General features: G+C 40.1%; 1 protein-coding gene across 2 annotated transcripts in view; it reads right to left on the bottom strand.

Annotated features, from left to right (window-relative positions):
- Positions 1-658: 658 nt before the first annotated feature.
- The window catches only part of LOC124171648 (Krueppel-like factor 2), a 92920-nt gene continuing 78881 nt past the window's right edge, over positions 659-14697 (bottom strand). Inside the window, exons 2-3 of one of the 2 annotated variants that reach the window (XM_046550871.1) lie at positions 7479-7573; positions 659-3904 (exon numbers count right to left, since the gene is read on the bottom strand). In XM_046550871.1, the coding sequence (XP_046406827.1) occupies positions 2441-3904 (1464 nt within the window). In that variant the 5' untranslated portion in view covers positions 7479-7573 and the 3' untranslated portion in view covers positions 659-2440. The remainder of the gene's footprint in view (positions 3905-7478; positions 7574-14697) is intronic. The other variant, XM_046550870.1, reaches the window with a different exon arrangement.

Below are 14697 nucleotides of genomic sequence, written 5' to 3'. Positions count from 1 at the left end.
GATTTCAGGCGTCCGTTTTTGCAACAGAAAAACTGTAGGTTCATAAGAAATTGGTATATTTATGGCCAGTTACGGAAACGGATGGAGAAATAAGTGATTAAAAACGACGAAAATATGGAAAACTTTCTAGAAAGCCATGCTCATAGCAAATATTAGTTCAAGAAGGAAAAAGACCTTACATAGCTAAAAAGGAAGGTATGAGAATTAAACCGATTTTAATCTTAGTTTCCGAATGTGAGCCTGAAAAAAATTTTACCATTTAAGCGAGGAGTAAGCAAAAAGTGGACGAAACGTTATGTAACCATTTCTTTCTTATACCATCAATGATCTAAAATTGAATGGCGAATGAGGCGGTTCTTTTAGCCGCAGGGGGAGATTTGAATTGTTTTTATTAGCACCTTTGCTTGGTTGGCCAAAAGTTGAACCTGGGGACAAAAATAGTTAAAATTCAATCAATTCTCACCATCGATCACCCATTCCATTCCTTCACTAGTTGTTTCAGATTTATTGTATTGCTAATTAGCATTAAATTGAATATTTTATTCAATTAAACAATGAGAAATCATCATTTTAAATAACACTTACATGATTTTTTTCATTAATGGAGAAACGCACGTAGTAGAGGCAAAAGAAATAATGCAAACCATTTCAATTTTTTTCGATATTCATGAATCCATAAAATAGAAAATTTATTGGTACAGAGTAGTTGTTGTTTGTTACCAGACAATATATATATCACAAATATAGCACTAGCTCAGAGAGCGTATATTATTACAGAGAAGGAGTGCGATGCCACTTTTTTTTACCTCTAGTTCATAAAAGAAATTTAGCTTGAAGAACCTAGGCATAATAATACTTTTCATGTATTTTCCAGATTTACAATAATAAGTTACGTTACGTCGCATATTAATATTCATGAATGAAACGATGAAAAATATCCAAGAGCTCAAGTATTTCACGTATGTGTTACATTAATATTCAACATATTATTATTAATTTTCAATTTTATAGGTTCATTGAACTCAATGCTGAACTGATGTCATGGAAAACACTGGGAACAATATATACACTTCACATGCCTTTCATCTCACTTAGGCCATAGTAACAGAAGAAGATAGGGCCAAAATTATGATACACGAGAGAATACAAGGAGGAATGTAGCACAAATGAGACAAAATCCTTCATGAGTTTAAAGCCAATTCAAGTAACTCCCCATTTTCTTCTGATCTTTTTTATAATGTATACATTTAATACCAGTTACCATGGATTAAAATATTTTGAAAATTCTTGACCCATTCCATCAACTACCTTAATCATGTAATGGGATAAAAATTTGCACAGAAATGTGGTGAGCCACATAAAAAGTACAGTGACGAATAGAAAAATAAGTTTTTGCTGGAGGAAGAGATCAGGGAATCCAGATAATTGAGCATATTCAAAATTTCTTGGGCTATCAGTGACGATATAGGCGGAAGTTATTGCAATGCAAATCACTTTAGATTATTTTACATTTCACATCTTCAGATAATACGTTTCTGTCCATTTCTGATATAAAATTATAGTTAAAATTATCACAGCAATGGTTGAGATGAGTTTATCACAACGGTCACCACACGGAACTCCTAATTTGGCAGAATAATGGTTCATTCATACCTGAACTCACACATCGAAAGGCTCTGGGTCTTTCATCGTATGCAGCTTCATATTTAGGAACACCATAGTATTCTCGGGGCATGCTTTCATGAAAATGCTTCTACATTTATATCAATCATAGTAACCTCGTCATGAAGCACAGGCCGAACATACCTATAGGCTTCTCAGTATCCGGACACATTATAAGGCAATAGACAGAGAAGAGGATGAGCTAGCTGGTAGCTTTGATAATTTCTTGCCTTTGGCAGTACTTCTCGGGTTTTATAGCTGATAACGGCCGTCTTTTGTTGATGCTACATGGAAGAGTTTTTTTATTCATGTGTCTGGACACACGAAAACAACGTGCATTGAAGTCTCCGATGCGTAAGAGTAAGAAGCCATTGGTGATAAAAATTTGAGCTGGCCTATGTCAAGCTACTCTATAATAATGCGGGTGAATCTTTAGACTCAGAAATTTAGAAAACATCTCATATAAAGAGGAACAACATAATATTTTTAACAACGATATCGCGTCTGTTCAGATCAACAATATGTAATTCCGTACTTGGAATCTGGATTAAACGGAAATGTTTTACATAGTTTAGAGACTTAGTTCATTGTCCGTATTTTAGTTCATCAAATGAAAATTGCTGAACTAATCTGAGCGCGTTTTCGGAATTCAAGGAAATAGAGCCTCCCTTCAGGCGGCATGTAACGATCCACTAGAAGGCTGGATGGAACGTGAGGAAGCTCCGAAAATTCCAGTGCTTCCATGGGTTTTCAAGTAAGAAGTTTGAGAGACCTTCCTTCACACCGATATATGTCTCTTCATATGCAAGGCCAAGTGGTCGGAGCGGGAGAAGGCCCGCTCGCAAAGCCGGCACTGGAACGGTCGATCCCCAGTGTGCTTGCGATAGTGGCGGGTCAGCTCATCGGAGCGGGCGAACTTCCAGCCGCACCCCTTCCAGCTGCACTGATAGGGCTTCTCTCCTGTGTGGGTGCGGAGGTGAGCCTTGAGGTGCGACGACTTGGTATACGTCTTGGCGCAGCCGACATAGGTACAAGTATGCGTCGTGACCTTCTTCCGACCCCAACGGCGACGACCACGCTTAGCCTTTGGTGCGGGCTCCGGTGCAGGCGGCGGAGCTGGAGGAGGCGGCATGGTGGAGAGTAGGTGGCCACCGTGGTGGCGGTGGTTCAAGAGATTTACCACGTGTGGAGACGCGGGCGGGGTCATGACCCGCATGCTGGAGTAGTGAACGAGCCGGGATCCAGGCGCAGGCGTCGGCTGCCCTGCAGAATACATGGCCACCATGTCAGGGGGCATTCCGGGGGGCGAGAACGGGGGCCTCATGACGGGATGCGGCGCTGGGTGCGGGCGGTGGTGTTGGTGGTGGGCTGAGTGGCGCGGCGGGTGCTGGTGGAGGTTGTCTGGGCTGGAGGGAGGGGAGACGTGACTGAAGGGAACCTGAGTCTGCACTATAGTCATAGTGCCGTTGTAAGCCGGGCTTCGCTCGTGTCCGTCACCGATCTGGTTCTGGCACTGTGGAGGGTACACTGCACTGTGGTCCCTTGCTACCCCATAAGTATGACTGTCTAACCCGTGATAGCTTTGGTGATCCTGCTTGAATGAGGGCATAGAGGATGAACACAGTCCGGAACTACTGGCACTCCTTCGACCACTCATATCTCCCCCACTTCCCTCGAGCTTCATGTTCGTAAGACCCAAGTACGGACTGCCATACCCACCGTACAAAGGAGGACCAGACATTACTTCCGAGGATCGAGTCGTGATTCCATCACTGGGGAGGGGCAACGAGGTTGACTCCGTTTTCACTTCCCCGGGAGGCATGTGAGGAGGTTGGTGGATGGCCGGAGGTCGCGGGGGTGGTGGCCGTGGGGGCTGGGGTTGACTGGGTACAGGGAGCACTGGGGGCGGCTGGTGGGGTGGTTGGTGAGGCTGCATGACCTCGTGAGTATCCTCTGGTGCTTGATAACGCTCACCGGCGGAAGGTCCGTGCTGCCCATGGTGATGTTGTAGATGGTGGACGCTTGGGTGACTGGGGAAGTGGTGATAGCTGTAGTCGATGTACTCGGGCACATATCGAGGGACTCCGTCGACGCCCATCGCCTCTGCCCGACCGTGGTTGGGCCCAGGGTACGGGTTATTGGCTCCCGAAGGCGGTGGCAAGAGGTACGGGGGTTGCTGAGGTGCTGCCGATGGGCGGAACTCACCCTCCTCCAGCAGGACGCTCTCGATGTCCTGCCACATCTGTAGTGGAGAAGAACAAAGGGACGAGGGCAACAGAATGAATGGATTAGCATTTGATGCGTCTCAGTACAGACCAACTTCAACCAAGGATCTAAATGAATCGCTATCAGATTTGTTCCAGCTATAGATGGTAATCTGCAACAGAAAATGAAAGGCTGTGATGGATCTTGAACATGGAGAGTAACTTTGCCTTTAGCAAGACCTTTTAATGGTCCCATCTTCCAGTTAAAACGCATAACCATTTCGTATCAATTGAATTTGAGCCCTCTCTTGAACAGGGTTTTTGGGGAGAGAACCGCCACATATAAAGTTTCTACAGCCAGTATTCCTTAATATTTTCTTATATGTTTTCAATTAAAACAATTTATGATCTTGAATGACTTACTTGCAACATCCGATAACAACCAATGTAAATTCATTGCGCTCCATTTTTATCGATTGACAGAATAAATATAATAAAAGGCCGGAATATTATCTTAGAAAAGTTATAATTCTTAACTGATTTCAGTGACGTTGGAAAAACTGGAAGAACGGTAAGGGGAAGCAGGTTAGGGAATAGTGGAATATATAGGTGAACCAAGTCATGTGGTTAAGATATGAATGAGATTAGGGGAGGGGTTAAGCACTGAAACCTACTTTTATTTCTTCCTGATCCTGTTCATAATTATTTTTTTTTCGTGAGGACAGAAAAAATCCAAGCTGCGGGGATTAGGGTGTCCATAAAAGGTATCCTCTGTATACACACACTATTCATGGCTCTTCCTATCACTTAGTATTGCTATACACATTCACTCTCCACCACACATGCGCGAATATCAACCCAATATTACTAACAAAGGAGATAAGAGCTTACCCTCCACCTGAGTATTATCTGAGATACACCTACTACTGAGCTGTGCTGTGATATTTCAACCCCACTCCAGAATCAGAGTTCAATCAAGCATGAGCCTTCAAACCTAATAAACAACAAATATATTCAGAAATCCGCTTCGTGAAGTATCTATTCTAGAGTTGATTACTGAATGGATGACGCTGAAAAACTTGGCTTCTTGAATGCCACTGATCAGAAGAAAATGCTTTCTTCTGACATGTTCTTTCTGCTGGAAAGTGCTAATAGCCATCCTTGAAATGTTCCAATGGAATGAGGATAGTTAATAATAGAGATTTCGAATCCTCATTTTATGTTAATGGGGAATTATGAAATAGCTACGGCATCGGGTCTTTTTATGCCATCACCCTTCAAGAGATGCGCTCTACGTACCATACCACAAGCACATCTCTTAACATCCCTTATTAGAAAGCATTACGTTGAGATCGTCCCTCTATCACTTGTGACAGAGCTAAATACCATAAAATCTTAAACTAAGCGTGTACCACTGCCTCCATACCACATTAGCGCGTTGAAATCACACGAATGTCAATATCCAGTACAGGATAAATGTACCTGAAGACTGGGATTAGAAATGTTGGCACTAAGGAGCGAGTATTCCTGTGAGGGATGGGTGAAAATTTAGATCACGCAGAAGAATATGCGTTGCTAAAACAAAATATTGATCGCAAAATCGGAAATTTCTCATAAAAATCTTTGCCTGGGTCATTAGCATCACTTACTTCGTGTTTGCTTGACATCAAATACCTTCGTATCAATGAAAGATTTCGGGATATTCCGGCAGAAAGGGTGAGTAATGTATTCACGAGTTTTATACTCCGTCTCCGTCGTGGCCTCTGAGGAGAAAGCGGAGGGCATTATACCTAAATATCACATAGGGCCAGCGAGACATTGACCTAGCGTAAAAACAGAAAATAATTCACCTTAGCATCGTTTTATTCGGGTCTTGCAGCAAATGAGCAACCATAAACAACGACCATGTCCTCATAGGCTCCTCGGATTTGAATATAATCGGCCGTATTCATAGATTTCCGCGAAAACACGCTAGTAGGGCGGCTAACTTAGTCGGCTACTAAGACCTTTTAGTCGCCTACTAAGATATGGTATTCATGGATTCTATTAAGTGAGCTACTAAGAGCTACTAACGTAGTATGCTACTAGCCAGCTCGGCAGCCGATACTCGGTAGCGATTAGGGTTCAACCCACTAGGCTACGCTTGACAACACTGCATCTGACTCCTCCGTGGCGCGGAGAATTCGTAAAACTATCAAACAAAAGAAATTGATTCAGCAAAATGCATTGAGATTTTTACTTCATAATGGATAATTCGATGTGATATCGCATCGCAGACATATTTTTTGATTGCTGTGCACAAAAATTATGCAATACCATTGGGAAAGGATAGATTTATGAGTAATACCGAAGCATTTGTATGTTTGAGATGCAGTTATTGTTGTACAAACGGCCGTGTATTCATTGATCATATACATCGCATATTTTTTGCACTTCCGATATTTGTTTCCATTAGTGTATGCGTGATTAGTATGGAAAAACATAACTAGCAACATCAGTATTATACACATTTGTATTCGGAAAGTAGATATACACCTCAATGTTGGAGTAGAAACGAAAACTTTTGCATTGCAGAAATGAATCGTTAAGATAAATGTTTGAATGATACACACTTATTACGTTACAAACACCTACGTGCGAGCAATTAGTAACATATGTTTGCAACTCCTAAAATGTTAGTCAAGGAAAGAACAATCTGCTTCGCTACATTTAAATATTTGTTTATACAAGAATGGAATTGAGGACGATCAGACAAATTGGCTATAAATTGGTAAAAAAAAGCTGAAAAATGTACCTGAAGAATCCTGTATGAGAATCAAGGCAGGCAAATCATGACAATGAGAGTGCAGTAAGACTTTTCTTCAGCTTCTTTTAAAATAGATAAGCACAACAGTCAATATATATTATATGTGAGAGGATAGTAAGTAGTAGTTCCTGAGGAAATAATTATGAGGCCCCATGCAAATACGAGTAGATAATAATTTTGGATAAAATAAATACAAGTAAAAAAACTGTATGATGTATTGGAAATTAAGCTCCTTAAATTTAGTGATGAAAGGCTTAAGTATAAGATTCCATGCAGTTGCCGTTATGGGCATCTCATGCTAAGAAATTATGTAATAAGCTCCATTTCATTTTGGCTAAAAATTTTTTTCTAAAAGGGTTAGTAAGTAACCGGCAGTACGCAAAATACCATGTCAGTAGGTAGTTAAGGTTTTTTAGACATCGGAATCCCATGCACCATATTATTAATATTGTCAAATTACATACAGGTATAATTGAAGCTTTCTGCGTTAGGGTAAACAGGATTTTATCCATACACCTCTCCTAATCGTCATTAAGTCAACCTCTTTCACAAAACCTGATCCATATCCCACAACCAAAAGTTTGTTAAACCGCGTTAAGCACTTCTGGAAATGACGTCCGAATATTGCTCGATTCCAATTGAAAGGGGTGATTAAAAATGAAGAAAAATGATTGAAAAGCCCGCCGCATAAGTCTAGCAGACAATGATATTAGAAAAGTTAAAAAATTTTTTTAAACTAAATGAGATACCCCAGCATGAAACCTGCAAACCATATCATAGTATTTAAGTGAACATTATTTACTTACAATTCTCTGTTTCTCCTATTCCCAAATTTTTCCTTCTGATATCGCCGGGATAATAAATGAAATTGTTGTCGATGTGTCAGCTGTTACGTTTTATTCTGTAATGCAGGCATGAGAAAGAATTAATAATAACATGGCAGATGGTAAAATCATTGCAAAACATTGATGAATAATTCTATTTCAATCACATTTACATACGTTAGATATCAGAATAATCCCTTCAATAATCTGCATTAAATTTTGTTCATTAGTCCATAAATAAAGAAAAAAGTGTACGCAGCTCTAGCGCAATATAATTTAGATCTAGCTCGAACAGCAATTTTTATATAAAAAACTCGGGTGGGATAATTTTGGTTAACAATGGGGGTGGAAAAGGGAGTACGATGTTAATGATGTGGCATTGAGAAGCAAGAAATCACAAACCGGAAAATAGGGAATCGTATAGATCAGGGGTCTCCAATTTACTAGACCATGAGGGCTACATTCCAAGTTCCGAATCGCCCCGCGGGCCGGATAGCAAATTTGCCGATGACTGAAGTATTCGATACCAACGTCTACTGAAGTATCCGATGGCGTATTTCTTTTTAACGAACACTTGAATGCGACTTTGACGTGCAGTACAGCGCTGCAATGCTCCTAGCGGCGTCTCACAGAGTTAAACGAGCGAGAATCGCGCGCTACTTGAAACGAGTGCGCGGGCCGGATGAAAGCTCTCCGCGGGCAGGATCCGGCCCGCGGGCCGTAATTTGGAGACCCCTGGTATAGATCATCAATTTCAAGTGACTAGGGAATAATTAGATGCAGAAATACCTATTTTTACAGCTACTGCCCTCAAAATACTCATTTCGATCATTTCTTATCAATCCGATATCCGATATGCCGATTTCAAATGCAGTTGGGGTAAGGTTTTCTTAAGCTTTAACAGTTTGTCGTCCTTCACTTCGGTCAACAATTTCAAGGAGGATGGTGATTTTTCGCTTTTATTGTCTTTTGACTCACTTATGCAGTTTGATATTAATTTCTATTAGTACGAATTACACCTCTCATGGAAATTGCTTGTCTTAAACTTTGAAAATTGTAGTTATTCAGAAAATTTTGTAAACTATGAATTCATAGAAACGCGAGGAATAAATTTTCGGCGAGGTAGCACACCTAGAAAAGGAATGACATATCCTGCTACTTGGAATCCAATTATCAGCTGAAAGGATGCTTTTAATGAATTTCACCTGATTAAGGTACATTAGCTCATAAATACTTATGACTGCGCAGAGTTCAAATGTGAATGATGTACCACCTGGAAACATGTTGGAGTTTTCAAATGTCGAGTGAAAATTAGTCCTGGGAATCAGATATTCTAGGGATATAATTGGAAGTAACTTAGCTTCGATTGATTAGGTATATTTTCTAAAATTATGAGAGAAACATATGATGGCGTTTGTTATATCGATAAATCGATGTTGCAGAGACTTAGTTTCAGCGTAATATCATAAATGAATCTCTTCAACAGTCATCCACTCAGGCGCGGAGACAGATGTATGAGAATGGGCGAAGATAGCGTATAAAAAATGGGTATCCAAAAAAGTATAAATATGATGAAAATAAGCGAAAAATGAAAAAATACCTTAACAATCAACAAAAGATGTATAAAAAACAGAAATTTATAGAAAAATATGAAATTGAATAATCTCATTGTTTTTGTCCTATCGGATAATTCCCAATGTCACCTGTCGGTTTAGCTTTAGTTCTTTTAGATTAACTGTGCATTGCATGTGCTCACTGGTAACCTATCTTTTATCTCCTTCAATGGCACTGGTAAGGTAGCACCGGTCCATTACACTTGTTGTGCCATTTGTCCCCTTAGTGCGTTACATACCCACGATTAATCACGCTGAAGAGGAGGTATACCTACACACCGGCAGCTGGCCGTGTGCCCGGTATTACCGGGAAGAAAATTGAAATACTCGGCGGTCTACGTGGGTTTTTGTCTGTTTCCCTCACATCTCGGACGAATGTCAAACCAATAGCCATATCGGAGAAAAAGAGCTCCAGTCTTTTTGATTTTTACCATATCTGCTACAACCTCGCAAATAGTGTATGAACGATAACGATTTGTGACATAGAATAGGAAATGTTTTCCTATAAGAAAGACCGTACTGTAAAAACCAAGATACAACCTCACTATGTAAATATGTACATGTAAAATATAGTATGGAAATAAACCTTTATTGAAATGAATTAAAATTGGAGATCATCGTCGTCGTCGTGAAAAGAAATATCCATTTTTAGCAGGAAATTAGCAGTCCAAGGGCTTGGTAGTGTGAGGGAATGGAATACATAATAGGCAATTAGGAGATTCGGGTTTGAATCCCGACTAAGCCAAATATTTTTCATGGTGTATTTCACCCTTGGTGGATCTTTCCCTAATCTCGTCAAACATTTACCCATCTCGTTATTCAGAGCGTTTGGTTCCGCGAAGGTTGGTTGGCGCTGTTTTCGTTTGTTGTATCTAGCCATTATGCCACAAGAAGTCGGTTGGAGGTATTCCTTGTTAATCCGGTAAAGTATGATGCGTTCGGAGGGAAATTGTAATGGGGCAATTGCATCGCAACGATCTGAGAGTTACGAGCGGCCGGAAATATTTGCCCGGAGTAGGTAATCATTTCCTTTCACGCGAGGCTACTGCGCTCTCGATGAAGACAATGCAGAGGGCAAATGATGAGGCCAGCGTGATTCAAGTTCTTCCCAGAAATCCATAAAAGAAGGTAATAACTCAAGGATCTATTGAGTCGAGAATGTGGAAAATAAATTCGCGTAATGGAGCCACAATCAACTTCCAATAAATACTGAAAAAAGTCGTGCCAATTTTATGGATGTTGTAATAACTTGGCTCGATTTCAGATCAAATACAATTGAATTGAACTTAAATAGTGAACGGAATCCTTAAAACGCGCCAGGATGTAACGCATTTGTAAAAACTGATTCCTTTCATAATCAGAATAGTTTAGAAGTTGTGGCCATCCATTAATGCCACACTTTATTCGATCGAATAACAAATTATATGAACATACCTTCGTATTAATGAAATCAATAGACCATAAATGCTGCGACGAATTCTGTAATACATGCCATCATTGCTACGTTTTAATAGAAATTACGTCGTTACTTTTACTTTCCACACAATTTTCATGGAAGCGACAGGCTTGCTGAATGTTTACTCTGTTCACATTAATCAAACAACTACGAAAGCATATATACATCACTGCATAAGGATAACGCTACCATGCGTGGTATTCATCGCAACAAATATTTGTAAATGAATGATTACCGACAAAACTGTTGGAGGAAGGAGGCTCATATTTTTTAAACTTTTTCTAATCGTAATGATAAGGTTCGGCAACAATTTGATAAAGATAGAATTACAAAGCTGAAATGACACGTTTCAAATGCGATAGGAAATTTCAGCCAACTATTTCCAATCAAAGTCTCCGTATCTTATTCTGATAAGAGTTTTGCGGGCGACAAAAACCAGCAAAAAAAAACGATTTCTAAATCTAATGCTATGAAAATACAAAGGATGTTAACCCAATAATAGCAAGCTCATAAAAAAACTCGAAACAAGTAGGAGGGCGGTTTCTTTTTGCAACATCCGATCGCTCGGCATAAACGCCATACAAGCGACAGGCGGGTACTGCGAGGATGGGGCGACTGCGCATCCTCTGCAGCACGCGTTCAAGTAATTTCTGACCGTAAGTTGTTAGTTTAAGGTCAGTGGCAATCTCATTTACTACATTGCCTCAATTAATTCTCCTGCCAATTGAGCACTGCGGAGCGACAGCCAGAAAACTCGCCGAATGGCTTCAGCATATAATTGTCTTCCCCTTGGTGCCGATAAAAGAGAATTTTTGCGTTAATGCAGCTGCTCAGTGTGAAAAATTACGCCCATTCTCATTCAAAACAAAAGAAGAGATATGCTGACTTCTGGAAGTGTTCCGATCCATGACAACGCCCGTCATCTCAGCTCTGATGCAGCCCAAATGTTTCTTAGGCAATTTCAATGGGAAATTTTCGATCATCCGCCGTGCAGTGTCGACTAATTGTTAGTGCCGTGTGACTTCCATCTGTAAGCTGAAATGAAGATTTGGCCGGGAGGGAAGCATTTTCAAACGGGCAATGAGCTTCAGGACGAAGCCAAAATTCAATGGAGGTCATTGGCGGCACCATCCTATGAAGAAGATATATTAAAGCTTGTCCAAAGGCACGACAAATTCCTCAATCGCCGAGGCAATTATATCGAAAGTACACCATTAGTGTGCTCAATATTTAGCCATGGAATTATTTTCAGTCCATCCCTTCGTCTTCCGCTCATGAGCCATCGGAACTTGAAAGAAAACGGCCCTCTTAATTCATCATAAGTGAAGACTACGATTCTTTTAATTTTGTTTATACTGATAGGGAAGCTTAGAAACAAGTCCCTTCGTGGCCATATTATGAGAAAAATGATTTGATGAGAGTAAAACAATAATAAGCGATGCAAATGGTACTTATGTTCAACAGGAAAGTATTATCATAATGGAACCACTTTAGTATTCCTTCCTCCAGGTGCAGAGGCAGATGTGCGAGAATGAATGTGAACTTTCCCTCCAATTATGGTATCCCCTCCACCCCAACTCGTTTCACGTTCAGTTCTGTATAAGGGTAAACGATAGCTTTTTTATTCCTAACCTTGTCTATTTCAGTGATTTGGTTCATCAGGTGAACATTATTTTCCTCGCAGTTCACGATCCGTTGTCATTTGACTTACTCTCTTTATCAAAACTTAATTATTTCACGCTTGTAAATGTAGTAAAAAATTAAATATGGAAGTAAGGAAACAATTTATATGAACCTACGCTTGGAGTATGCTACTATACGGAAGTGAGGCATGGATAATGGCAGCAGCGGAGAAAGCAAGGAGCAAGGATAGAGTCCTTCGAAATGTGGTGCTACAGAGGATGATGAGGATCAAATGGATCGACCAAGCTAATTTGAATTTTCTATGTTTTCCCTGCGTAAAAATTCAAGCACTAACTTATGCTGTCAGCCATATATCTGTTTATTCCTTTTTACGAACCTTGCCGCATGAGAGTAGCTATGCCTTATCATAAAAATCGGGGAGTGGGGGGGGCTCAAGTGAGAAGGAGCGCTCAATGGAGAGATGCCTATAGCGTAACTTTGGGTAAATCCGGCCCTGAGCCTAGTGGGTAGAGTGATTGAATGCTGATATAGGGGTTTCAGGTTCAAATCCTGAGTGAAGCTTTCGGGCACCTCTAAACAAATCCCTTGATGTACTAGGTGGTCCAGGGAAAGGAATTGGCACCCCTACTTATTAAAACTTATCCACATTTAAAGTTAAAAATCACCTTTCGCGAATAATGCGATTTCACTTTTATTAATTAGAAAGATTCCCATTAAGTCTCCCCAACTAAAATTGAAGGGAACAAAATGTGATGGCGTTAAAAATAGTAATAGTTGTTAAATAAAATTTAAATATAATATAGTAAAGGAATAGCTTCAACAGTCATCTACCTAGGTGCAGAGACAGACGTGTGAGAAGGAGTTGTCATACATGGCCCTGCATCAAATACTTCATGAAAAAATGATTTTATTCGCAGTCACGTGCAAGGGTGCAAAACTGTACTCAAGGTGAAATTTATGATGAAAAAAATAAATGGCTTAACTGGCATTCATTCCTGAATCTCCCGATTGATGGTCAGGCATGCTTTCAAACACTATCAAGCCCGGCCACGCAAAGAGAGCATATTAAAAACAGAAATTTGTGAAAAAATATACAAAATATGAAACTTACTAAAAAATTAAAAGCTCTGGGTGAGCTCTACCCCACATATCCAAATCAACCTTCACGTTGAATTGCTGAGTAAGTGGGCATTACCTTCCTTTTCTCTAGGAAAAGTAGAGGGATACGGGGTAGAACGGGGTATGGGGCAGAATGGAGTTCGAGTTTACCTTCGTCTATGAGGTGCTGTCAGCTATCAGAGAGCATTGGGAATAGATTAACCTGTAATTGTTCATCTTATGCAGCCATGTTGGTTTATTTTATAGAGTGTTACCATGTGAACTGTGAGTTGTGTAAATTTTAGCTGTTGTTTTCTAACTTCGGAAGATTTTGTAGCAATGGTAGGTCATATTTTAGTGCTTAAATTATGGTAATCCTAGGTATGTGATTGAAGTACTTCCAATTATATTTAATTTCGTATAATTGAACGTCTGAATAAAGGTCATTTTCAGGCGTCAGTTCCTAGGTAAGGGTAAACGTGTTCTTGGGGCAAAACGGGTGGGGCGAAACGGGGAAATAATAAAAAAATGGAAAAAAGTATGATGGGATATAGGAACAACTCTATGTTTATACTGCGGCGATTTTCATTCAAAATCAGCTGAAGGCTGGGAAACTTGTTCCATTTGTAAGAAATTTATGCACAACTCGTGTGAAGGAGTGGATAGCGAGGCATATAATTCAGTACTCGTGGGTTAATGTGGTGATTAGGCTTCAAAATAGACTAAGTAAAAGTGTATGGCACCTAATTATTCATTCAAAGTAAAACGAAAGGATAATCAAGTTGAGTTTTTTTGTTTTTCATATTTAACGTATTTATGTAATTTTCACACTACCCCATACCTGGGGCAGAACGGGGCAAAAGACATAATGTTTTGCTTTTGGGAAAAAAATATATAGTTAGGATCCCAATATAATTGTATTTTTATGGAAAATCGCCATAGTATTGTATTTTTGATTCCAACACATTTCAAAAGGTCTATTAAAAATGTGAGGCAATTTTATTAAACCTTTGTGTACTTGTTTTTTTAGCGTTTTGAACTCGATACCCCATTCTGGCCCGGGTTCCCCTATATCTGGTTTCACGAGTGGTAGCTCGCGTCGGCCAAATGACGGCGGGAAATTCTTCGCGAGGCATCGCGACGCCGGGCTCATTAATGGCGGCACCGCCTCCGTCCTTTTCTGTCTTCCCTTCCTGTAACTTCTCTTAAGGCCTTGTTACACGGTACATTAATACGTACAAGTTAATGTACGTTTGCGTGAATGATTTTGGTGGACTGAAACGGAACATGTACGAATGCATGAACCAAATTAGAACAGGTTCTATTTTCTGTGCATGCATTTGAACAAGTTGGGTGGTTACACGGCGCATTTTGCCGTTCATTCTCGCGT

The sequence above is a fragment of the Ischnura elegans genome, chromosome X, assembly GCF_921293095.1.
Source record: "Ischnura elegans chromosome X, ioIscEleg1.1, whole genome shotgun sequence".
Classification (NCBI taxonomy): Eukaryota; Metazoa; Arthropoda; class Insecta; order Odonata; family Coenagrionidae; genus Ischnura; species Ischnura elegans.
Note: the sequence above shows the minus strand (reverse complement) of the source record. Positions and strands in the feature narration are given on the sequence as shown.